Here is a 27,845-nt window from a genome sequence, read left to right as displayed (position 1 = left end):
TGAAATTATTTTTAATATATTTTTGCTGCCGTAATTAAACAGAAGTATATGTGTCGGCCTCGTTGTGTAATGGTAAGAGCGTTTGCCTACCAAGCAAAAGGTCTCGGGTTCTATTCCCGACATGGTCTATATGAAAAATTTATTTAAAAGGGCGTTTTCACACCAGGATATTTCATAGTCCCTAGACTAGTACCTGAAGCGTAAGACTGACCATCTTATATTAATGTTACAAAAAAAAACATATATGCTGCTATTGGTGTGCCGATGCAGTGCCCTGTGCACCATCAGGTGCGGGAAGGGAATGCTGATAATATGCATATAAAATCAGTATTTATTTGAAATAATATAACACTTAATTACCAACTACTTCTTAATTAATTTAATTGGACCGAGAGTTTTTAACATGTTTTATTTGTTAAACAACTGAATGTGTTAATTACATCGACCTTTACATATTGCAACGCTCCTAATTTTTTCATAAATGCTCGTGTTAATATGAATATTTTCTGCATAAATTATATAACCTTAATTAACATTTTAAAAAATATATTCGTTGGCTTTGATATTTAAAAAAAAACAGCCTTTTATGTTTACCTGTTTTTATATTGACAAGTAATAATAGACGCAATATTATTTACCAGTGTTAAGCATGTAAACAAATCAGTTTTATTTTAATACAAAATACCATATGAAATAACATAAGTTATTAAATAAAGATATTGCTGGCGAGATATAACCAGTTTTTTGGTTTATATATTTATACAATCAAACTTGTATTAAGTAAATGGTAGCTATATCATATTATTAAGTAACATTATTTTTTTACTTTGATTGTTATACCTTATGCACCACATAGACATAGGTTTATTGAGACAATTTTTATGTTTAAGTGACCTTGCACACATTTTAGGAAATAACTATTTGTTTTAACACTGGAAATGTTTTATTTACACTGAAAATACTTTTAAATTTACTTTCACTTTTTTTTGTATTTCCTTTTTTAATAACTACAAAATAAAAAAGTACGTTTTAATATTTAAGAGAATATTTTATTTTCTCTTTTTTATATTACACAAAAATACTTTACCTGTCTATTTATTATAGGAGCAAAAATTCATGATCATTTATTGTATACCCACGAAGAGGCCATGCCTTTGTGGGATTTTTTTGTTTACTTTTTTTACTGTTAATATGTATTTCATTGCTATGTAACTATCCTTGGTTTTTTGAATACTGTGTTTTACCTCTTTTGTATATTGTAAAAATACAAAAAAAATAAAAAAAACTTTCTAACTGGTGATCACGCCCGACTCCAGGCATGGCTCGTCTGTGAACAGTCTCCCTCCATTAAGAACGGTTTTATGCAGTTCCATAGGCAATTTATCAATGATAGTTCCGATTACACAGCATTATGTCGTACGGTATACTGCTGTGAGGAAGTTCGGCAGATATTGATTCTGTTTTTATGCTGCAGAAGAGAGCTGTTTGAGCAATTTACAATATGAATCCGAGAGAATCATTTAGAGATAAGATTAAGGAAATCAAATATTGACAGTCACATGTCAATATATTTATGAAAACTTAATCTATGTTCATAAAGATGCTCATGATTTTGAGAGGAAATGAAGTTTTTATAGGTTCAACACGAGAAATAAAGATAGCTAGTTGTGCCTGCTACTAGACTGTAAGAAAAAAAAAATTGTGTATGCAAACAATTGTTAGAATTCCATATTAAAGTTGGTATTGTATTCAAAATAAAACACGTTTATTGGATTTTAATTTTACCCTATTTTTTAAAATAAACAAAAGCGTGTATTGTGACGCATTTCGTTTTGTTAGGACATGTCATTTAAAATGTTTGAGAGATTTGATTTCAATATTATCAATTTGTTCAGGATATGATTATTAACCTTCTAAAGTAATGCCAATATCCTTTATTGACGAAACGATTGAAAGGGAAGTACTTTTTAGTTTGTAATTAAATTGTATAGGTTTTTTTCCTCGCGGAAAAGATAATTTTTTACATTGAATTGTCAATGTTAAGTTGAAGACAATTGATGTCGCACCGTTCATTAAAACAATTAATATCTTGTTAAAAAGGAGACAATCATTTGTAGATTCAGTAAATTTGAGTATCTTGTTATCATCAGCAGAAAGCCAGATTTTTTTTTTTAATGGAGCCAGATGGGCTCCATAAGGTGAAGGCATGTATGTATTTAAATCCGGCAAAGCTTTGCTATTGTTGGATTAAAATACATAATTGTATTTATAAAATGAACACAATTGAAAGTTTAATATCAATAACCAATTAATTCAAATTATATATGTACATTATACCTAATATTTTTTGTGTTTCGGATTACATACATTGTGAGGATATGCAGTGACCGGGACTTTTGATAAATAGTTATTTGAACATTGCTTTCCTGTCACTGTCTTGCAGATGCCTCCCCAATGCTGTGCAAAAAAGACAACTGCATGTCGGAAATGTTATGCCTAACTAAAAAATACAAAATTGACGCTTCGCTTTCTTGTTATCTGCACCTCAAAACTGAACCGATTTCTTTATTTTTTAGACAGAGTGTAAGAGAAAAAAAAATTGTATAAAAACTTTTTGCGTTATTAAAAAATATATATATATGTTTACCGAACGCCTGAAAACAGCAGATAAAGCTGTGCTTTATCACGGGTTTGGATGTTTTAGTTCCCATAATTATCTATTTTTGTCAAAACACAACAAAGTATACACGCCAATAGTAAATATCCATAGTTTGTAAAAAATCACTGCTCTAGTGTTATAATCCATAGAGAAAATACAGGAATACGTTTTCGCTTAAGATTAAACATTATTAGGTATACTTACAAAACTTTACTTAAAAATCTTTACTGAAAACCGTCCGGATAAACGTAAAAAAGATGTTGTAACTTTTTATTGATAAGTAGGAAGTTTGATTGAATTCCAAATCTAAAAATAAATAATATTCAAATATTGAATTTAAGTAGGAACCTATGTACGAATCCCAAAACATAAAATAATTAATTTTCAAATAAAGAACTCTTTTGGCAAATGTCAAACTCTGCTCTGTTCAGCAACAGGGGCCACTTTATTCGGGAATGCGATTTTCAAAAATGTATTGAATGTCAGTTAATATAATTATAGTATTACCAAAAATCCAGTTAAAAGAAATAAATGGGTAGAAACTATGAGGAAATTAAGGAAATAATCTGATAAAAATCCATAAAAACTAATGTTGTTCGGAAACATTCAAAAACAAAAAAAAAAATATGCACCATAAAATAACATCTTCATATTTTTTTAATTTTATGCATTCTTGTTGAATGCAATCCTGGTGATGGACAAAAATAAAATTTACGCTCGTGGCAAAGATCTACATTTCGCTGAAAACTGCACGCAAATCGGTCCAGTAGTTATGCAGCCCATCGAGGACACACAAGCAAATATTTCCTTTGATACATATACATAGGTATAATAATATAATGAATAAATAAAGAAATAAATTTAACATATGCTTTTAAAAATTTGTATAAAACCACTTACCGACTTTTTTATATCTACTGGTTTCGAGACGTACCCGTCTCTTTGCCAGGATACCAATTAAACCAACATGCAAACCAACATGCAAAACCCACTTTACACCTTCACCATAGTTGTTGCACAAAAATATTAAACCAACATTCATTTTAATACGCACATGCACTGATTAATTCTTAAACAACAGAATATTATCATAATTTAATCAGTGCATGTTTGTCCTTATCAGTGCATGTGCTTTTTAAAATGCATGTCATGATGGTTTTATATTTTTTTGCAACAAATAAGGTTTATCGTGGGCTTTGCATGTTGGTTTGCATGTTGGTTTCATTGGTGTCCTGACGAAAAGACGGGTACGTCTCGAAACCGGTAGACATAGAAAAGTCGGTAAGTGGTTATATACAAATATTTACTAACATTTATTAAAATGTTTGACCACAAAGTTAATGCTTTAAATATTAATAAATAAATTAAAAATAGCATGTTTTATTGTTATATCTGAAATGTGTCATTTGAAATAAATAAAAAACTATATTTGTTTACTTGCTATTCGATTGATTTATTAGCTCATTAAAATATTTTAAACTCCAATTAAAATGTATTTTTTATTAAAATGCGTCATGGGTCTTTAGATCACAATAACTTCTCCCTATTAATAGTGCATGTGTGATATCTTAATGCCTTCTTGGAATGCACTCTGATATATTATTCTTCAGGACGAGAAATTCCAGAAATCTTGAAGTGTCCGTCACTTTAAACACTTGAAATTCTGACGAGGAGGATGGCGGACAGAAGGCAGACTTTGTCTGAGTGTCACATAGGGTTGATGACATTTTCATATTTACTTTTTTATTAAGATGACGTTTTGTGACGCATGAAATAAAGTAAGCACTGTCATATCAGACACACGCACTATACTCGTTATTTTTTATTAATACAACGTTAGTGAGAAAGTTCAGTTTTTTTTTTGTTTTTCCAATAGACTATAAAAGTAAGCAAAAAAAAAACAAATATCGTATCATCTCAATGCTATTATTGATTGATTCGGAAGAACTTGTGACGTTGTTAATTTATATTAAAACCTTTTTATTTCATACGCTTTCGAGATACTTCATTGAACAATTAAATGCTTCTATTTTTACAACGTGCAACACATTTTTTATATCCAATTTTCCGTAGCACTGAACTTCTTTATTATCTAAATTTGTAAAAGGTAATATAAGAAGGTGTATCGTTGATAGACAAAATAACTACTGGACCGATTTACGTGCGGATTTTTTCAAAATATTGAGATTTGCGATGGGCATTTTCATAACTCCTATTTTTTTTATCTAATCATTATCCATCAGGGTTGCATTCGACAAAAATGCACATAGTATAAATTGGCAGGGTGTTATTTTTTCGTAAATAAAAAAATAATTATAGTTGAATGCTTTATAATATTAACTGACATTTAACACATTTTTGAAACTCGTATTCCTACATAAAGTGCACCCATGTTGGTAAGAAGAGCAGAGCTTGACACTGGCAAATAGAATTTTTTTTTGAATATTTATTATTTTAAGTAATGAAATTCAATCATAAACAAATATCTAGGTACTCACAAATGAAATCTTTTTCACGTTTATCCGAACGGTTTTTACACGCTTTCAAAAAACAACCAGGCATTTTGGTTACGAATGAAACGTCAAGCTCAGGTAAAAACCCAGTTGGCGGATACGAAACAACTAAATACGCCTTGGGCATTACTGATCATATGGGCTTTATTTAAGAAAACCGAACCCGTTTTGTATATATACTTAATTTCGTTTCTTTATACAAATGTATTCCCGTATTTTGTCCCTGGATTATGGAACTAAAGCATTGATTTTTTACATACTATATACATCTACCATTGGAGTGACCGTATTGTTTTTTATTATTTTTTAAATGGTTAATTATGAGAACTAGAACCATACAATAACTTATAAAAGTGTCTAATTTTATTTGTTGTCTTTGAGCGCACTGTATACAAATACGATAACTATTTTATGATAACGTTGTTATCACTCCTAGCTAGTAAAGATGACACACTTGCAATGTCTATCTAGATCTTCCCATGACCATACATACTGTACTTTTTAACAATCTCTACGATTCGTAGACTTAGTTTAGATTGTTTAAGTTTAATAAATATATTATATACCATTAATGCCAATACATTATGGATCACATAAGCCTCTTCATTGGCTTTTAATAAAACATATATTAACATGCACATATGTATAATATAAAACAAATTTATTCCTTAAAGTATTGTAGGAATAAATTCTTACAACGGCGAGCTGATCGTTTGTTACTCGTAAAACCTAACGCTTTACGTTCTTTTCTTCGAGCACTGATCTTGAGCGATATAATAAAATGCATTCGAACTAGAAAATTATACATGGGCTCGTACAATACGAGTACTTATATCGCGCGGTATTCGTATGCAACCGATCACGATTTCTACACATAAGCGCTTTATATTTTGCCACGGAATATTTTGTGTTATCGTGTTACAATTTGCACAGTTAAAAGGCAGGTAGCCGAGTTAAGCGATAATGTGATGAAATTTGTTAGTTAAAATTTGTTTTGAATTAAATTGAATTTTAACACTACAAATTACACATGTTACAAAAGTGTACTAGAAGTTACTTAAATGATTTCTGAACTAAGTTTATACAACTATTTGCTAAAAGATAAACTGTTTTAGAAACTTTTTTTTCTACTATTAAATGTAATTTAACAACAATGGAACAAGGAAAATTTTTAAATTTTGGAATCAATAAAATGTTATCAGTAAAAATAGATTAAACATTTTTGTCCCTATAAAATATGCATGTTTCTGTGCAAGCCTCGTTTTACAATGTGGCATTTCTTACAAACGACCCCTTCTTTGAATTACTTGTAAATAAATTATGGTTCTTAAATCTATATTTTAAACATTGAAAACAATATATTTGTCTAATGTCTAAAAGTTTAGCTTCTTGGAACAATTGGAAAAGGGGGAAAGAGCGATTTTTGTGCGGCATTATTTTTAATACAAATTTTTGAACAGTTTCTGATGGTTTAATATGGTTATTGTAAGTTCCCCCCGATCCAATTATTCCATAGGAAAGCGATGACTGTACAAGTACATAATATACCATGTTAATAATTTAATTTAGCTGGGCGTAAATACTTCGTTAAGTCGTTTGAACACATAGATTAAATATATTAGGTTATTAATTATTATTTTAAAATGATTGGTCCATTTGAGTTGACAGAAACAAACAATTAACACATTCATGTACTATTTCATTATTTTTTTTTTAAATGAGAGATATTTATAAAGACTTGAATTCTATGTAGACTCGTGTGACACCATAGCCACACTAGAGTTAAACAACTCATTTTAATGATACTTGAATCATGCTCAAACAATATACAATATTCTTAAAATTATTACATGCTTACAAATTACAACAGCGATGGGGAATACCTTAAATAAAGGAATATGGAGATCTAGGCATTTACAGGGCTTATGATCTGTCATTGGCTGGTTTAAGTGGCCACTTTACACACTGTGTAACATTCACCATTTTGCCTATGTTTGAACTTCCATATTTCTTCAATTCTTCTATTTGTTAATTTGAGTGAAGTTAAATAGCTGAAACTTTTATTGTTGTGAAGAGATTCATCTGACTGAATTATTTCACATACTTTTTCAATTTATAAACTTCTTCTTGGACCAGTTGGTTTCATTACAATATTTGAGTTTGTCCAGATGATGTTCAAACATAGACAAAATGGTGAATGTTACACAGTGTAAAAAGTGGCCACTCAAACCAGCTAATGATAAGTTATAAGCCCTGAAAATGCCTAGACCTCCATATTCCCGTATTTAAGGCATTCTCCATCCCTGTTGTAATTTGTTAATCTTAATGACTCCCGAGGGGGAAATCCAGTCTTTTGTGTACGAACATTTGGACAAACTCAAATATTGTATTACATGCTACTTTAGCATTGTGCAAAATCTTTTTCATCAAAACAGTTTGATGTTAATTTTTTTTTGTGTTTGCGACGAAAACTTAATAGTTTTTAACTCGTTGAAAATTACGGCTAGCGAGGTTATTACGTTAATATAATGATAATATAAGTTGGACTTCACTCTGATCCAGCAGCCTTAAAGGTAGGGCATGACCTTCTGAGATTGGTTGTTCGCGATTACCTGACAGCATCACAACGGACACCCATAAATCTCAAACTGCACTCTATCTCCCTTAGCACCTGTATCGAGGCTCAAAAAACGAGATTGAGAGAAGCCATTTTACTTTTATTGGGAGTTAAATAGGTGTGATTTAATAGAAAGCACTTTTATTAAACTTTTCGCCTTCGAACTTCAAATCATAATTAAACGTATTTATACAGAAAGCAGTCCGCCGTAGAAAAGTGAAACTGAGATAATCGCACTTTTGAGATAGTTTTTTTGCAAAATACTGAATAATCAAATAAACACAACAGTTTAAATATTTGTTCAATTTGACAAACAACAAATAATGCACACATAAAAAAAAAAAAAATTGCAAAAAAGAAATTCATTATGTATTTGACCAATTTTAATGACTTTTGAAGTCTAGCTGACCACACAGCCTAATATATGCATTTTTCATAAATCAGCCTGATCTAATATTGAATAATACCTCATTCAATTTAAAAATATTTTAATTGATAAATTTTATAAAAAGCACATGTTTTTGTAAAATTCTAAACATATCTACTTTTACACATCTAGTAAATGTTATCACTGTAACTCTCCAAAAAACGAGACTAACTCTTGGGCTTGGAGAGTGACTTACACTGTTTTAGTTGTTTATTTATAGGAGTTTATAAAATTTCAAATACTGCATAAAAAGTGCATAAAATATATAAATAAAAACAAAGGAACTTCAAAGAAAAAACACAAAACGATAATACATTCATTATATTTGAAATTTAATGTTGTTTTTACACGTGTTCAAAAAATTTCTTCAGATTTACTTTAAATTTATTTATTGAAATATTATTTTTAATAATTTTTAGTTCATTGGGAAGATTATTATAATTTTGTACACCTTTGAAGAAAAGCTATTTTGACCATGACTTGTATGGAATTTAAGAATTTTAATATTATTTTGGTATCTGAGTGACTTATTTATCTCAAATTCTTTTATTTTCTTTTCTTTATAAATTTGTATAATATAATTTATTTCGAACAGAGTGTCTACTGTTCACTGGCTGCTTTCCTCATAATTATATTCAATCAGCATTCCTTTATTCCCATCTATTGGATGACGGGGTACTGTATTGGCACACACCTTGATTTGAATCTCACTAAATAATTATTTGTGTAGAGACATAGAGATACGTCTTACACTTAACATCCCAGTCCAGAAACTATTAAACTAGTATTTTATTTTTATTTTGTTTTATTTTGAAAACCAACGTTTTTGCATATTACCAGTTCAATAAATAATGAAAAATACATTGGCTCAGAACCAAAAATAGGTTTTTACAAAATATACAATGTAAATAGAGGTATTAATATTAATATAATGGATGCAGATGACTTTGAAAAGGAAATATGAAAGTCTGGATGTTTACAGGTGTCATGGTCTGTCATTTTATTTGTTTCACATAAAACTTTTTTTATTTTTTTATTGGTTGGTTTAAGTGGCCACTTTCTACAATGTGTTACACTCACCCACCTTTCTTAGACATCCATGTTTCCTTCTCTCAGATAATCCATCTCTGTTGCAACAAGTTTATGTTGATAACTCCCTAGGTGGTTAAATTCAAGAATTTTGACCAACTCAAAATGTCGTTGATTTGCCTTGTGCTAACTTACAAATTGACGACCATATTCAGTCATTTACGAAACGATAGAATGACTACACTGGAGCAATAAACATTAGTGGTATTACTTTATGATTATCTTTGCAGACATCTATAAAACGGACTGCTTTATCAGACTACTTACTTCGTACATTATAAATCACACGATATCAGGAAATGAATAAAATGCAGTTTATGTGACACATAATAATTTTTAAAAGTCATATTGGTATGTTTTATTTAATAAAAACTAACATATTGTTGAACAGTGAAGGAACAAAATTACAAATATTTTATTTGTTACTCAGCAAGCTTTTATTTCAATGGCTTGTTGTTGAAGATACTCTACAAAAAATACATATTTACAGAATTTATCTAAAACAAAACACTTTAACATAACTATAGAAAACAAAAGAAAGAATGATGTAATAACTTATATTTACATATAAGTAATTAATTTAAAAAATACTTGGTTTACTTCCCCTTATTTATTTTGACCAATTAGCGCTTTCACCCTAGTAAATAATAGCGATAGAATTTTAATAAATCAGCAGATAGAATTTAAAAACTCACCCTTATTAGCCCTCTTAGTTAGACCCTGCACATTGTAATAAAAAAAAATATTTTTCACATAATTGAATATTCTCTTAAAGTACCTACACCGCTAACACATGTTTCAATCATTTGTCTCACTCTGTTCCATTGCAATATTGCGTATTGTATCTTTTTCAACTTATTTTTAAATGTACCTACACTAAAGATAATATTTGGTTTGATATAAATTATCCATACACTGTATAGTATTCACCAGTCTGAAGATGCCCATTAGAGGGCAAAAGCGCTAATTGGTCAAAATAAATAAGTGGAAGTGTACCAAGTAATTTTAAAATTAATAACTTATATGTAAATATAAGTAATCATATCATTATGAAATTAAAATAAAGATTTTTTTTTTAATTCATTAAAAATAAAAATTATTTAGCATGGCTAAAATCAATATAAGAAATATCTAAAAAAAATGAAAACAAGAAATAGGTAAATAAAAATATTTTAAAAATTAAAATTTATACTGGAATATCTTGGTGGGACTGAGATTTATTAAACTCTTAAAATACTGTGGTAAATAATTCCTTTGCGAGTGCTGATGTAACATCGTGTTACCACAAGCAAAAGACGGAATATTCTAACGTTCAGAGATTTGAAAATTTTACACTCTGTATTCGCTATTTGTCCAGACTGTATTATGCTACTGATACTTAAATACAACTAAAATATTGCTTTTGTCCAGGCTTAAATTGTAAGTCAGCAAGTCAAAAATACCAATATTTAACACTGAGGTATAATTAAATTATTCATATAACGAAGCGTTCAAATTATGTTCTAAAAATGAGCGTTTGTCGCGTCATGCCGCATATACATTGCAATGCAAAACGCGTAGTAGAGTAAAAAAAACTAACTGTATATGCCAGTTTACTGTGAATTCAAATCAGTAGTTTGCGCCTTTTTACGCTGCTTTACATTTAGAGCAGTGCAATGGAGATATACAAGAGTGCGCTCACTGTGGCGACATGCCAGTACGGTGACAAAAAGTTCCAGCGGCTGGCGACATTAGCGTGACGTGACTGTCACCCCGTCACCCGGCCTGTACATTGCTATGGGAGTGCGCTCACTGGAAACTTTTTGTCACTCTGCCGGCAGACGCCTACCAAATGGACGTGTGGTGTGAATTTCCCAGTTATATTTAAGATTAACATATTATTACAACAGTAATAAAGTACATTTTAGAAAAGATAATATAGAAGTCTAGGCATTAACAGGACTAATAACCCGTCATTGGCTGGTTTAAGTCGCCATTTTACACACTGTCGAACATTCACCATTCTACCCATATTTGAACATCTATATTCCTTCAACCCTTTCATCTGTTGATGTTTGTGAAGTCAAAGAGCTAAAATCTTTATTTATGCGGGCGAGATTTAAGATGGCTGCTTCTCTGCAATGAGATGATATTGACAACAAATTGTTAATAGAAGATATAGACAAAAGACCAAAATTAGATGCAAAAAAATTAAGGAATTCTCTGATATTCATTTGAAAAGGAAATTCTGGGACGAGATTTCTATTCAATTATTTCAAACTGTTTATTGACATACAAAAATAATTTAAAAAACTCGAGAGGATTTTGACGTAATTCAGAATACAGGGAGTAAAATCCTTTTAATAATCGTTTGTTATATATGGGATGTACCCAGTAGTGTTTCTTTCGTTTAATTTTCCTTCTGCGTATTTCAAGAGCGCAAATCACTGCGACCTCTTCGGAATCCATTGCTAAATAAACATTTTGTCACCAGTAGTGAGTAGTGAGCGCACCAGCAGTGACAAAACGTGACAGAGACAAAAAGTCACAGTCAGCGGGTGGTATTACTGACCGCTGCGCGTAAAACACTATTTCCCACCGAATAAAATATAAGCCTCAATTCAACGTGGTTATGCAGAATACGGCCAGTTCACAAAAAAAATAAAAAAGATTCTGGTGTTTTTGGGTGCAGTAAGGTTAATTGTTTGTTTTGCTTAAAACAGCCAGGCCACTTTCGTAAAAAAAACTGTAATAATCACCTTCTGAAAATAGTGCTTCGTATCACAAAAACGGCATTTCTCAATTTGAAGAAAACACCTACAGAACTAGATAACTCTTACGGTACAGATGCTGATGGGAACATTAATACATCCAAATTTAGTTCTAAATATGTTTTAATTAAGAATGTAACCTAATATATTTAAAGTTTAAATGATGTATTATTCAATATTAGATCCAGCTGTTTTCTGCAAAGTGCATTTTTTAGGCTGTGTGGTCAGCCAGACCTTAAAACATTACTAAAATTAATTTAAGACATAATAAAATTATTTTCACAGTTATTATAACAAACTAAATAGCTGATTCTTTACAATAAAATACCCTAATATTAATATAAAACTCATTACATAATGATACAAAATACATTAGAGCTGGCTTTTTGCAAAATGCACATTTTAGGTTACGTGGTCAGCCAAACTTTAAAAATCATCAAAACTGGCCATTAACCAGTGGTCAAATAGACAATTTAATGTTTCTTTTTATTGTTGAAAAAAACGAATATTTGCGTTATTTATAATTTTAACTGTTGTGTAGGTTTAATTATTCACTCTTTTCACAAAATTGCTAGTATCTCAGTTTCACTTTTCTATGGCTGGCCGATTTCTGCATTAATACGTTTAGTTGAATAGAACAGAAGGCCGATGCTTAGTACCGCATCTAGTGTATGCATATAATATCAATGGTATTTAATCAAAATCATCAACAAATAAAAAAGAATCGAGAAGAATAATAACCAAAACAAACAAATAATAAGAAAGTGATCATGTACCTTGAAGAGGTATGTGAATGCATTTTAATATTTGCATTTGTTTAACGTGTATTTTAATATACACTTCATTATTAATTGACAATCAAACGTCAGAATGCTTTTATCGTGAAGCGGTATATGCCATACGTCAAGATTGATAATAATATACTTGGTAACGTTGAGGCTGTCATTCATGCCAGTGCTGTATATATATAAAAAGAGTATTGAATCCAAAATGCAAATGAATGCAAGACGATTCGTTGTGACATAAATACGTGGGTTGCAAGGTATAACCAAAAGAAGAGATAATGAGACATTACAGCATCGATTAACGATCAAAATTACAATGATTCAAGGATCTTATTAAACCCTAAACTTATAATCAACAGAAAGATACAATATTAATATAATTAATCAATATCATTGTTCCCTACAGGCATCACGTGGGTGATTACAGTGAGAAAATACGAAAACCATATCTTCACTATGACGGTATACAGAATTGTACGAATTAATGGAATAAGGCGGCCTCCGTGGTGTAGTGGTCAAGACGCTTGACTCGCGCACGGAAGGTTCCGGGTTCGTTTCCCGGTGAGAACACAAAAATTAAAATGTGATTTTTCTCAAGCCTGGTTATTCTGTAATGTAATTCACCACTATAGTCGGGCCTCCTGGCCTGTTGTGGTGCAAAAAAGCGATAATAATAATAAGAGTAATTCTTGTCATTTTTTACGTATAGCTACACTCATACGTCAATTTGACAGTTGTTTAGCGTCAAAAGTTATGACTTACAGTTCATTAATCCTTTAAGAGCTCATATTGGTATTTGTTGGTGGACGATCTATTGTTTTTTGTTACATTTTCTCCAAAAAAATACTAATTTTATAAGTTGCTTGCATATTAAAGAGTGTTTTTAAGGTGGTTTAAGTCATGGATATCACGCCAAGGAAAAGGAAAAAAATTAAAACCTTAAGTGAATATACATCAATGACTCAGAAAGAGATTGAAAATGAATATTTTGTGATATTTTTAATATTTTAAATTGAACCGGCATTCACTTCGTAACAATTCATTATAAATTATTATGAAAATAAAACTGTTTTGTGAGTCAGGGAGCAGTTAGCAAGAATCTTAAGCAGAAAAGAGAAACAAGGTCAGTTGAAGCAAAGAGAATTGGGAAATGAAGAAGAAACCGGAAAACTGGTGTCCGAGATAAAATATCTTTGATCAGAAATAATAAATTAATCCCAAAGAAAAACAATTAAAAACTTCAACGAGATTTGCAGCCACTGGGGTGATAATACATGACTTAACAGTACGAAAAAGACTCATTGAATCTGGAAAAAAAGCAATTCGTCCACAGAATAAACAACTCCTGACGGAAAGTATGATAAAACAAAGGCTCATTTGGGATGGAAAATATATTAAATGGACAGAAAAAGACTGGAAAAAGGGGCTGTTTTTAGATGAGACCCGCATTCTTGTGCAGGAACGTCGCACAAAAATTTGTTAGAAAAAGTGGAGACGAAAAACTTACTTGACTCATATTGACCAAACGGTGAAATATCCTGTAAAGAAGATGTTTTGTGGCTACTTTTCGTATATAGGGATCGGATCTTTGATACCAATAGAAAGAATGATAAATAGCCTAAAGTATAGAGCTCTACTGGAACAGTACAGCAGAGCACTGAGTAAATGTCCTAATGGGGGGGCTGTATTCCAACAGGACTCAGCTCCTTGACACGCATCGAAGTTTATGCTTAAGAATTTCAATGATAAAAAAATAACTTTTTTAGACTGGCCTAAAAATTTACCTGACCTTACCCTATTGAAAATATGTGGGCAATTTGTAAATCTAGGATAAAAAAATTGGATTGCACCACCAAGATAAATATGATAGACCCAATTATGCAGATTTGGTTTAGAGATGACAGAATAAAATAAAATTGCCGAAGTTTAATTGATTCCATGCCAAAACGTGTTCAGGCTGTTATAAAAGCAAAAAGAGAACATTAATCTTATCAAATAAAAAATGATTGTACGTCACCTAAGACTCAAAATATTTATAAAAAAACGTGTTTTTTGATTACAAGGAATTTTATTTCATTAATTCGCACAATACTGTAGTGAAAGAAAAAATATCCCGCGCGATTACGAAGACACTGTCGACCCTGTACCTTCTAGTTTTAAGGTGACAAAAATCATGTTCCAGCGAGCACATTATCATTGCGGCGTGATTTATTTAAAATCTTAATCACTTTGAGGTAAAATTTAATGACAGAAACCTATTTAAAATAACAAAGAGAAATAGGTCAATGTTAATTTGATATTGAGCGTGGAGTAAAGTGTGAAAGATTTTAAAAACTCAATGACCCATCTCAGGCAAAAATCCTAATAAAAGTAATCAAGGGAAGATATTTCCACTTTGAAATGTAGTGGCGGACGCGTTTGCTAATCATGAGAGATTGGACTCGATTCCTGCCTGGATGTAAAATATTAATTTGTTCGTCACTGCAATATTTCATGGTTCCTGAACTGGCACCAGAAGCGTTAGCCGGATAACCTTGCAGCAAAAATGATCTAGATACACAGTCATTTGTAATGCCAATTCAGTGGCCTATGCACAACTGGATGCGGAGTAGGAAAGTGATGGTGATTAAATTACATGCAATGTTTATTTGATTATAAGTTACGTTTTTTTTTTTTTAATGTAGCTTACTAGCTGTAGTGATGTCACTAGTCGACATAGGACACAATACTTGATATATTTCTCTTATTTTTTAAATGATGAAATCGTTTTATTTGTGATCTTCAAATGGACATTTTCATACCTTATTTGGAAAGTAAAATTTGTATAACTATGCTAAATGCTTATACAAAAAATATTTATCCTTTCTACGCGAAGAATGAATGTCCGCTTATTCAGCAACACATCTATACAGATACCTTATATAAGAAAGAGCACGAATATGGAAGTCATAACAAGGAAGACAGAGACGCTGTTCTGCGGCGGGTGTTGTCTAAAACAGAATCTTCAGTCGGTTGATGTCAGTGATGGGGGATGCACGCGCGTAACATGAGCGGCGTATTTGTGATTTAATTTTTTTTTTCTTTAACGGGCTAAATTATGTGTTTATTCGCATAAATTATGAAAAAGGAAGTATTAAACAGTATGACTCCATGTTTTTTTTTCAAATGTCTGTACTTTAGAATATTTCGTCTAAAAGGGCTAATTTGTCAAATCAATAAGTCTACCAAGTATTTTAAATTTAAAACTCATAGATTTGATTGATTTATTCTATAGCGCCATTTTCATTAAAATAACCTTAAGGGCACTGCACAATAAACCTTCTAACACGTCTTGTAGCTACAGAGCGCATAGGTGGTAAGGATTCAGTTCTCCGTTTTCAATTATATAAAATTTTAGTCGGTAACATACGGGAGCTAGATTGCAACACGTCTTGTAGCTACAGAGCGCACCGGTGGTTAGAAATCTAGCCTCTATTTACATTTTACGAATAGCGTGGCTTGCGGGTTTGTAACAAAATAAAAGATACATACATTCTTGATTACGATATACTCTGCATCTATAGAGTGCATGGACAGTTAGAAATCTAGACCCTATTTTCTATTATTGAAGTTTTTATTTCTATTTAACGGACCTTAACTATACAACCTGATACCGTATGTTTGGAAATCTGATAAACCATCAGCATTGAAAAAAAGAATAACAATTTGGTTTACAGACATTGAAAGTAAGGAATTTGAGAATTTATTGAGGATAGTAATTTAAATATTATGCTGTAACATTGAATCATTTATAAATTTATTGTATTTTTGTAAGTGCATATATATTATGTATGTATGTGTGTATATATCGGTAGTCGGATGGCAGAAGGGACCATCTGTAATTTTCAAAAATGTTCAAGAGAGCTGGAATACGACTCAATTTCAAGACTAAAATATTTTAGTATTGCTTTTTAATAATGAATTACCATTCTAAATTATGGTGTTTTTTTTTTCTATGTGTATTTACTGAAATATTGATTAAAACTTTTGAAAACTAAAAAACAGAAAAAAATACAGATGGTCCCTTCTGCCATCTGACTACCGATATATGTATATATATATATATATATATATATGTGTATATATGTATATATGTGTATGCATTTATATATTTTATTTTATTTTTACATTTAACGTAAACTGTACTTTTTTTCTTCTCTTTTGGGCTATAACTTTTTTCTATTTCTTCAATATTATTTTTATTCATAGGAAACATATTCGAAAAGACAGGATCTGGACTTTTTTGGTTTAAGTTTAAAACGATTTAAACGAGCACTAAATAAATAGTCCAGATCTTGTCTCGATGTCCCTTATGTTTGTCAATGCTTCTTTCTTTTTTCTTTAAATGTTTTAAACTACTCTTTTATTGTAATATTTAAACCTTATAAATTGTATACATGGACTATGTCCGTTAATAAATAAATAAATAAATAAATAAAACCATATTTGCCGCAAAAAAACAGTTTTTTAGAACAGGCATTTGCCCATATAGAAACCGATTTCAACATTAGGCATACTCATATTTCTGGCTTGCCAACTTGCTGATTTTTGTAAAAATGTATGTATAAACTTATAAATATATTTTTTTTAATGTAAAAAAAGTTTATACGTGTATACTTATTAACTTAAATTGATTCCTTATAGATTTTTCGCAAAAGTTGGACGAGTATCATGAAAAATGACAGTTTTGTTATATCGGCAGTTTATATTATATTCCCGACACATGCGGGGCCATAGGTGTGTGGTATGTAGCACTACTTGAGGAAAAAGGCCATTTATATATTTCATTTAATAATAATAAAGTATACTATTAAAATATGATTTTTAAACACTTACTAAAAGTAATTATTAGTAATTATACTTTTTTTGTCTTAGAATTAATTTTATTTAGTTGTAAATTATTTCATTTGTACCTGTATTTATTATGAGAAAATGTATTAACCATTGTTGCAATGGGCTATATAAGTCCGTCAATAAGTGAATAGAAAAATCATATCAATAATTTATTATCAATAAATAACAAATTTCAAATGTCTTTTACAAAATTATACTTAATGATTTTTGCCATGGTAACTATGATTCTTTATTAAGGTCATCAGAATTAGAGATGCGAGGTTTTAATTACGCAAGGAGAGCTCAAAGCTACTTTTTCACGTACAGTATTTTAATGATATGATAGGGGGGTGTTATGTCCTGAATATGAATTCGAAATACGTCGCCACGCCACAGCAACCATAATATCTCTTTTACCCTTTGACGGTGCACCATGCCGGGCGACATTTTGTAATTTGCATCGGGCGGCCATCTTGGCAAGGTGACGCACGTCAGGTGCACGTAGGCCGCTTGTCCAGAATGCGCTATGACAATTTTACGCCCTAATGATGCTTAAGACTCCCAATACCCATATTAATGGATCGTTAGAGCGCTCGGACTGACAGACCGTATGATTCATGGCGTATTTTGATTTCATTTACTGAACTGCGATGGATATCGGCATGCACATGTCGTATTAGCAAATTGCATGAAATAATTGGCCGGTTTGTATTGTACGCAATTGATTAACGGTTAATTTAATGAATGTATATTTTAAACGTTATATTCTGCAGATAATACAATTTCATTGTTTCGTAAACCAACGAAGATACTGTAGTAAATTATTTATACAGCAGCCTCAAAAATGAACCTAATTTATTTTATAACAGACGTAATTCAATTCATATATTTTTTTTTCAAAATACAATTTATTATAAGTACTTAAATTAAATCAATTAACAAAGACATGGACGTAAGACAAAAAGTTGAAATAATAAACAAAAACAATACAGCGTAATTTACAAAACTTAATAGTTTTTTGACTATGTGCTTCGTAGATTAGGAAAAAGCGTTTGGTAGTCCGCATAGACCTACACTTTGACTGGAAGTATTTGGGGTGCCTATAAAACTAATTAAATTAAACGAGCTAATTAAAGCCCTTCACTCAAGGAACGAATGGCAAACAAACCATCGCGCCGTTTCCCCATAAGGGTAGGCAAAGAAGACAGAACACCACGTCGCACTATCTTTGCATACTGATTTTGCTTTCTCTACACTCATACATCTTCTCATACACGCGCGCCGATTATTCCGACATTTGACATGTTCATCTTCAAGTATTTGTTGAATTTGATCATACCATGGTTTTCTCGGTTTTCCTCTCTTTCTACCACCATCAACATTCTCATTGTAAATATATTTAGCCGTTCTTTCGTTTTCCATTCGATCTACCTTTTCAAACCAACGCAGAGCTCCTCTCTTGATTTTGTCGATAATGCTTTTCTTAGCCTTAGATAATGAACGGATTTCAACATTTGTGACTCTATCGTTCATATTTTTACCACACGTTTGCCTGAGATATCGCATTTTGACGAAACTCAGCCTACCCCATCCCTATTTTTTCAAGTCCATACTTCGCTCCCATACATTAGAGCCCGGACCAGGACTCCATTGTGAACTGCTAATTTTGCCTCTTGATACAAACATTTATTTGCCAAAGTTGAATATAAGTGCACTGTTTACTCTGTTCCCGGCACTCAACCTCCTTTCAATATCTTTCTCAGTCATTCCATTCCTAGCAAACATACTTCCCAGATACACTACACAGAAATGGTTCTACCTGTTTTAGTATAACCCTATTCACGGTGATTTTACATTTAGTCATACTTTCGTTTCTTTCAAAAAATCATCGTTCGATTTATAGACATTCATCAGCGAATCGCTTGCCCTGCTTGCATCGTAGACTTTTGTCACCAAGAATTACAGTTTTTCTTTGTCGTTAGCAAGAAGCACGGCATTATCAGCATACAAAAGACAATTGACAGTTAAATCACCCATTTTTGCTCCCATTCTTAAGCCTTTCAGTTCTTTCATACGGTTATCAATATAAGTTGAACAGCCATGGTGACATCACAAATCCCCGTTTGACTCCTCTATGAATGTCAAAACACGATGTGTATGATTCATTTACCTTGACACATGCTGTGCTACCTTTATACAGAGAGGCAATAGCCCGTATTAGATTTCCGCTCACTCCATACTCCGCAACACCTTGCATAATTTTTCTCTGTCAACTCTATTAAACGCATTTTGCAGATCGGCAAATGCGCAGAAAGGATTTTGGTTTTTAACAAGAAATTTTATTGTCATGTTTTGTAAAGCAAATATTTGTTCCACACCCATATTAAAATTGGTATAGTTTTAAATTTATTGCTTTTTCTTCAAATTTGTCGAAATTTGTTAGGATGAAACAACCTATTTCATGCATTTTGACAAAACTCAACCATTTTTACTTTTTTTACCGTTTTTGGTTAAACTTATCCTTAGTTATTTTACAAAATGTGACAACTTTCCACAATAATCAAGATGGTGAAAGCATTCGCTGTCCTGATCATTCTGGGAAAAGATGACTAAATTCTATGGTAAATTGTTTCTGTGATGAACAAGGAACAAGTGTTTGGCCTTGATGTTACAATAACAAAACCATACGATTACTTACTTTATAATAAAAATATTTAATCATCTTATTTCCTAGATTAAAATAATGTTCCTGTAAAATATATAGTAATATAAAGTTGGCAGGTAATTTCGGATCTTCCGTTTTTTAAATTTAATTTTATTGTGTGACATAGAAATAAACATTGTATAATGATTCCAAAATAGGAAACCTTTAATTGCTTTGATTGTTAAAAGTGTAAAAAATATTACAAAAAATACATATATGTATTGTACATTGCATAGCCTATTATTATCTCATACTGTTGTATCATTTTTAAATCGCCTACGCAATCAAAAATAAAATCATATGCTATTTAAGTAAGTTCGTCTTCTGTCACCGATGTATTTATCAAACGCCTTTGTTTATTTATGAATAAAATAGATGCTCATTTTAAAACGACGTTTTTAAATGTATAGGTAACTCATTTCACGATGATCTAGGAAACTGACTAATAGTTTAATTCCCAATTTCATAGAAAACTACTCTTAAAAATCAAAAGAAAAAATATATATATTATTTATCAAGTAATATTTATTATAGTGATTTTATTTATTAAAAAAAATTAAAAATATTTTTTCCTGGGTGCCCTATAGAAAACATTTTAAATTATTTTGAAATTTCCCCTTAATGAATATCAAACAAAAGTTTACTTTTAACGTCCTATAATTACTTATGAAGAAAAATATTTTTACCTATTTGGCCTGTTCCACTCATCAATCCATACGTAAACTACCTACATTATCCACTTCTTGATATAAATTTTACAGTGAAATTATTTACTAATTGTCCTTGCGGACAATGGAAGTGTATTGTACACTTTTATCACTTCATGTATTATACATTCGTTCTATCATTTTACAAATATGGGATAAATAATATTTCCAATATAGTTCTCTTATCCGCAACCGGAATGTTGCAAAGGGCACTACATTGCAACGTCAAAAATAAAGCACCTCGATCATCCGCTACGTATTGTGATCGTGGCGTTTATAGTTTTTAATGTACCTACGAAAAAACGTTGTGTAATTATAAATATATGTTTAATCGGACGTTAGTAGCATTTTATTCATCATCCATGTTTTTGCTATCAAAAAGAACATCATTATTTACTATTATTATTGGCCAAATCTTATTAATTTTTTTTTTTTGACCTTACGACAAAAAAAAAGTTTTTTTTAAACTCAAAACATTTTTTTAATAAATTGAATACAAAATATCTTCAGTGGAAATCTTAAATGCTGGAAGGGACAAAGTGGTCATTATTGATGTTTTAACTTTTATTTACATCTAAGTTACTAATTAAAAATACTTGGTACACTTCCACTTATTTATTATTCAAGAGAGAAAAATAAAAGTTGAATACAATCCATGTTTTTATTGTGAACCAAATTTAAGTTGGGGAATATTTTACCAAAATTTATATGTAAGATTTTATTTATTTAAATATACATCGATAGAAATGTCTTTTTGCTAGCGAATTAATTATGCACGAGATTTTTAGCGATCTTTGCAGGGATCATATTTTTTACATTTTATAAACTAAACCAGGTTGCGGTGCCGTGGCTAGTATTGCAGACTATTATATCAGTGGTCCCAAGTTCGAATCCCAATCTACCACAATTATGTTTCCATTTTTCAATAGTAGGTAAGTTATTAAAAATTCATTAAAAACGGCTCCTAAAAATTATTTATTTTGTAAATCCAACGGCCTCCGTGGTGTAGTGTTCAAGACGATTGACTCACGCATATAAGGTTCCGGGTTCGATTCCCGGTGAGATCACAAAAAAAATAATTAAAATGTGATTTTTCTCAAGTTTGGGTGTTCCGTGATGTAGATCACTACTGAAATTGGACCTCCTGGCCTGTTGTGGTGCAAAAAATAAACATTTAAGATTGTTTTTAATAAAAAATAAATAAATAATAAGAACGCAATTTTATTTTACAAAGCTTAAAATTAAGATATTTTTGTCAAATATTCCAGTATACGAAATCACTTTTATGCGTGTTATGTACTCTTGGGTATTTCATAATATACATTAAAAAAAAAAAAAAAAGTTTTTAAGTGGTTGCGACATCATAAATAATTGAAATAATATCCATATCAATAATGTTGAAAGCATTAACTTTGGGGTCAAACAGTTTACGAAATGTTATTATTTATTTGTAAATAACCACATACTGACTTATTTATGTTTACCGGTTTCGAGACGTACCCGTTTCTTTGTCAGGACACTAACTAAACTAATATGCAAAACTCACTACACCCTCACCATAGTTGTTGCTCAAAAATATAAAACCGACACGACATGCATTTTATTAAGCACATGCACTGATTAGATTATGCAAATATTTTATATTGTTTGAAAAATAGTCGAAAAAAGGGAAAGAAATGAAGGGAGGAGCGTGAGTGAGTAAGTAATAGGTTCAGAGTGACCATTACAATGGAAGTGGGTTTTGCATGTTGGTATAATTAGTGTCCTGACGAAGAGGCGGGTACGTCTCTAAACCGGTAGACGTAGAAAAGTAAATTAGTGGTTTTATTCAAATATTTAATAACATTAATTGAAATAAAATCTGTCTTCAAAATAAAGCGGAAAAATGACAAAAAATCATGATGTTCAAATGTTAAATGAATTAATATGTTATTTTTGTTCTTTGGCTTCATCCGAATGAACTTTTGGAGCAAACACTCCTTCCAAGAGCCAGGTGTTCTAAGCAAATAAAACGAACATGAATGGTTCATATTTGTCATAAGACGAGTGGGGTCGAACCTTAGCGCTTCGGCTTCAGGAACATTCATCTATATCCCGATATTTGATATTTCTTGTTGTTGACACGATAAATAGTCAATAATTTATTTAACATTTGCATGTGAAAAAAGCTCTATTTCCATGAAAAATTATCTGATGTAAGCTCGGGTGTAGTGAACTTTATGTTAAAAAAGCTCTCAAGACCAGTACACACAACTCTTTATGAGCAGTTAATTTAAACATTGCGGAAAGATGAAAAAAAACCGCAGTAGTAGCTGGCGTGTTCTTTCTTTTACGGTTTTATATACTATAATTTATTATTATATAAACAATCAACAGATGGTCAAAAAACTCCCTCGGCAAAACATGTTATGTACAAGTAAAATTAAACTTAAAGTAAGCAAATATATACTGTCAATGATGATCAGAATATTAAATTACATGTTTGAAATACGTCAACAGCTAATCGGACATATTTCCTTTGGTCAGTATCTCCATATTGTATTTATGTACTAAAATTATTCAGTTTTTTAACCGGCTCTTAAATATATGTTGAGTATAAAATTGTTAGCAAATTCAATTAGATTTAATAAAATTTAAAAAAATACTTTTTGATTCTACATATTGTACAAAACAGGTTAAAAATATATAGTTAAAAATCATAGTAATAGTGCATGATTATGTCAAACCTAACCTTGTCCATGATATATTCTTATCTAGAATAGGGTCAAAGCACCAGTAAATAACCACCTCCCAGTAAATGACCATTGGTTAATATAACACAATATAATAAGAATCGCTACATGTGTCCAGTCAAAAAACTTTTAACACTAGAAACTATGACAAAAGCAGTAGGCGGACACGTCTTTTGGTAAGAAACAAAACTATCAGTTTTGAATTGTGAGTTTTCAAAAGGTAATAGTGTGTCTTCCCGTTATTGTTCTGAGATTGATAGTGTTTTTATAAGAAAAGGTGTGGTAAGTGTTTTATTTGATGCTACTTTTTATCCAATTATTTGAGTACATCCATTTTCTAATATGTTAGGGTGTTTTAAATTGTTATAATGTAACTAAATTTGAGTATTATTTTTACTGGAATAGTAGTGGTCATTCACTGGTGATTCTTCTGTTTTTTTGGAGTAATATTAATTATAATTGTGATATTCGTATTTCAATAAAAAAGTAAAAATACCTAGAAAAACTAATGTGTTTTTTATTGTTTTCTTCTATTGTGTACGCTTAAATAATACAATTTATACCTTTCATGTGGATTTCCCTACGAGCTGAACCTCAAACGGTCATTCATTGGTGCTTTGACCCTAGTAAAAAAATGCAAATAATTATGTTTTACTACTAAATTTCATTTATATAAAAAACTGGTTTACCAAGATAAAGTTCAGCAAAATCTTTTAAAACCTTCTGACTTTCCTTTTTGAACATCAAAGTTTAAATAAATATTTTTGTATATTTTTTGAGAAATAAAATATTGGCGTTCTAATGATTTACCCAAATATTTCAATTTTGGTGACCATTTTCAGCGAGTTGTAAATAACTCACGGTTAGAAAACGGAAATCAAGTTGAGGCCGAGTGGGGTTCGAACCTCGGACTTCTAATTCGTGACTAGCCACGGGACCACAACCCGATTCTAACCTAGAATTAACATGTTTTCTACGAGCGTACATAGGCACATAGATAGTTATTGTCGTACGTACATAAAAAGATGCGCAAATCTAAAAGAAACAAGATCTGCATGATATGAAAAAGAGTCGAGTGGCATTTAATCATCATATTTTAAATTTAATAATTCTGAAGAGTCTTATTTGCTTTTTTAATACGCTTTCCTAAACATAAATTTATCCTTTACTTAATGCATTTTGGGTGTTAATTTTTATTAAAAATTATTAAGATTTCGTAAACAAAATGCTGATTAACAAAATATGTGTATATTAAATTCGATAAACTACTGATCTTAATTACTGTTACGAAAGAAAATATGTTTTTCTACCTTTAACTGCCGAATTAATTCTATCCAGATGATACAAGGACAGAGGTACAGGATCCACCACGAGCCGCAACTCTCTTCTTGGAAGAACTTCATCATCATAACTATTATCCAGGTCTTCATCGTCTTCATAATTAGCTTTATCAGCCAAGAAAATAGCGGAGAACCTTACTCGAGGGGACGGCTCACAATTTTCTCCCGGTTTTCTATCTCTAGTAGCCAAAACTGTTGCCCCATTGAAATTTTTCTTATGAGGGGCTTCAAACTGAACATCATTTATATCGTTAAGATCGCCTTTGATTACTCTTCTGATAAAAATCTTGTATACATGCTGGTCTTGTTTTCTACCGATGTTCGGTACTCTCGGGGCATGGCGTATGTTCAAAACCTTTCCAGTAAAAATGTATTTCGATTTATCGATGGCTGATTGAAGTATGTCAGAATCGTCGATTATTGTCGAGTTGAATTGGCAAAATGGCCGGGTATTTCGGTGACTTCGAAAAGAAGGATATTTTCTGGAATTTCTTTTCCTCACTCGCCCTTTCATGTGCATCCTGTCGTTTGAATAGGAATCAACTGTAAATAATATTGTAAATAAGACGAAGCACGTCTTCCAAACAATTGACAACCTCATTTTTGATTAGATTTAAATAGCTTCTTTCCACAAAACTGTGTTAATTTAAACGAGGCACTTCATTATTTTTTTATTTAAACCAAACGCACAATATTTTCATTAAGGTGAGTTATTGAAAAACCTTACAAAATTTACATTTCTTAACATATAAAATACACTAAAGAAAGTTCACATTTTCGATACAGTCATACGCACTATGTAGGTTGATTAAATATTAAGAAATAATCAAACTCACGTGTCAATAAGACATTCCGCAGGTGTCAGTTGCAAGAACACGAACTAACACATCACCAATCGTAAATTTATTTAAAAAACCTACAAGTGATCCTTTACATAAAATTTCATTTTTAAAGTACCTACGCACAAAATGTCACACGAAACTAAAAATGTGTCACTTAGTTTTCTTCGAAAAATTTGAGTTCGTCACCGTTAGGAAAAGAATTCGTTCGAATTGCTTTTAAAAGCCGTTCGTAAATGTATTAATATCGTATTCACAATTAATTTCAATCCATATATAATATATACGGGAGCTTCACAATTGCAATAATGTAACTATATTGTATCAATACGTTGCTATGGGTTACAAGTTACAATTTACAATACACGAGTACTACCGATCGCGTGCGGGCGCTTTTCCCGCGTACGGGCGTAGTATTTTTTCGACGATGTTCAATTGTTTTGTTTACTAGGAACGCGCACGCGCAGACCGCACAATCCCGCCTCTAGAACACATCTGAGTTGTGTGTTACAGGAACCCAGAGGCTGTGTAGATTGGTCTCTGACGAGAGAACACGCGCGGCCCACGCACTTCGGCACCGCTCGCTGCCCGCTGACGACTGTCAGATAAAAACAAAAGTAAGATGGTAAAAAATGACGGCCGAACTATTGTTTTGAACCCATTTGATAATAGTCTTCGAGGACCCAGCGATGGGCGAACAGATAAAGTCCCTTGTAAAATTAATAATCCTTAAACATTTGTTCTTATAATGATTTTTGGGGGGTAAGTAAGCTCTACCATCAATCATAGAAGCTCAGATTGTTGTAATAAAAACGCAAACGTTGTTATGATTTATGATTAATTTTTAAAAAAAACAAGCATTTTATGTGCCTTATTGGGTGATACAAAAACAAAAATTTTAAATAGGGTTTTTTTAATGGTTTAAGTCTTTTAAAATCTCTAAAAATAATGTCATCAAATTAAAATAACAGTTTTTAAAGAGCTAATAACTTTCTTTCATTAACAACACGGTTATAGTTTAAACAATATAACCATTCCTGTATCTATACTTATAATCTATGGGGCACGGCGTTGTTACTCCAACCGCAGAACATCTCAATGCCAAGTTCTTAATCTTAAAATACAGCTAGCCCACATCATACTGTTCACCGCATCTGAGGACTTAAATCTCTTAAGGAAAAAAATGCCGATCGAGAAAAGCTCCTCAAAGGAGCTTTCTGTAATCTTGTAGACTTGGCGCTTATTATGCTGAAAGAAAGTAATTCAATTAAAGAAGTGCATAATAGAGAATAAAATTGGATTGAGGAATAGAGGGTAGTAAATTTTTCACTGACTGGGATGAAAAAACAGGAAATGATTCATTATTCTGTATATTTATTTAAGGGAAATATCTCGTAGTATGAATACCAATAAAAATATCTCAAATGGATTTAAAATAACTAATTGTATTTTCAAAATCAATATGGATATTATGGAGAAATGTTTTCATAGATAATTTAAAAAAATAAACTTTAAAAAAATATTTAAATTTATTTCAACAGAGAGGGAAAAATCTTTTGAGAAGAGAATATGGAAGTCTACAGGGCTTATGACCTGTCATTAATAACTCCCCAGGGAGGAAATCCAGCCAGTCTGCAAGCATTTTGACATACTCAAGCATTGTTGAATTAACTACCTGGTAAAAGAAGAAGCATAAAAATTTAAAAATTGTTTTCAGGCATTGCCTAGTAGGTGATTTGGTTCAGCCGGATGAATCTCACCCATGTGATAAAGGTTTCAGCTCTTTTACTTCACAAAAGTCAACAGATGGA

General features: G+C 31.2%; 1 protein-coding gene across 1 annotated transcript in view; it reads right to left on the bottom strand.

Annotated features, from left to right (window-relative positions):
- The window catches only part of LOC148281485 (agrin-like), an 808,766-nt gene extending 782,401 nt beyond the window's left edge, over positions 1–26,365 (bottom strand). The window contains exon 1 of the mRNA XM_088226633.1: positions 25,166–26,365. Within this exon, the coding sequence (XP_088082759.1) occupies positions 25,166–25,796 (631 nt within the window). The 5' untranslated portion in view covers positions 25,797–26,365. The remainder of the gene's footprint in view (positions 1–25,165) is intronic.
- Between the last annotated feature and the right edge of the window lie 1,480 nt (positions 26,366–27,845).

The sequence above is a fragment of the Micrasema longulum genome, unplaced genomic scaffold (assembly GCF_059751315.1).
Source record: "Micrasema longulum isolate JH-2025_06_02 unplaced genomic scaffold, ASM5975131v1 h1tg000453l, whole genome shotgun sequence".
Classification (NCBI taxonomy): Eukaryota; Metazoa; Arthropoda; class Insecta; order Trichoptera; family Brachycentridae; genus Micrasema; species Micrasema longulum.
Note: the sequence above shows the minus strand (reverse complement) of the source record. Positions and strands in the feature narration are given on the sequence as shown.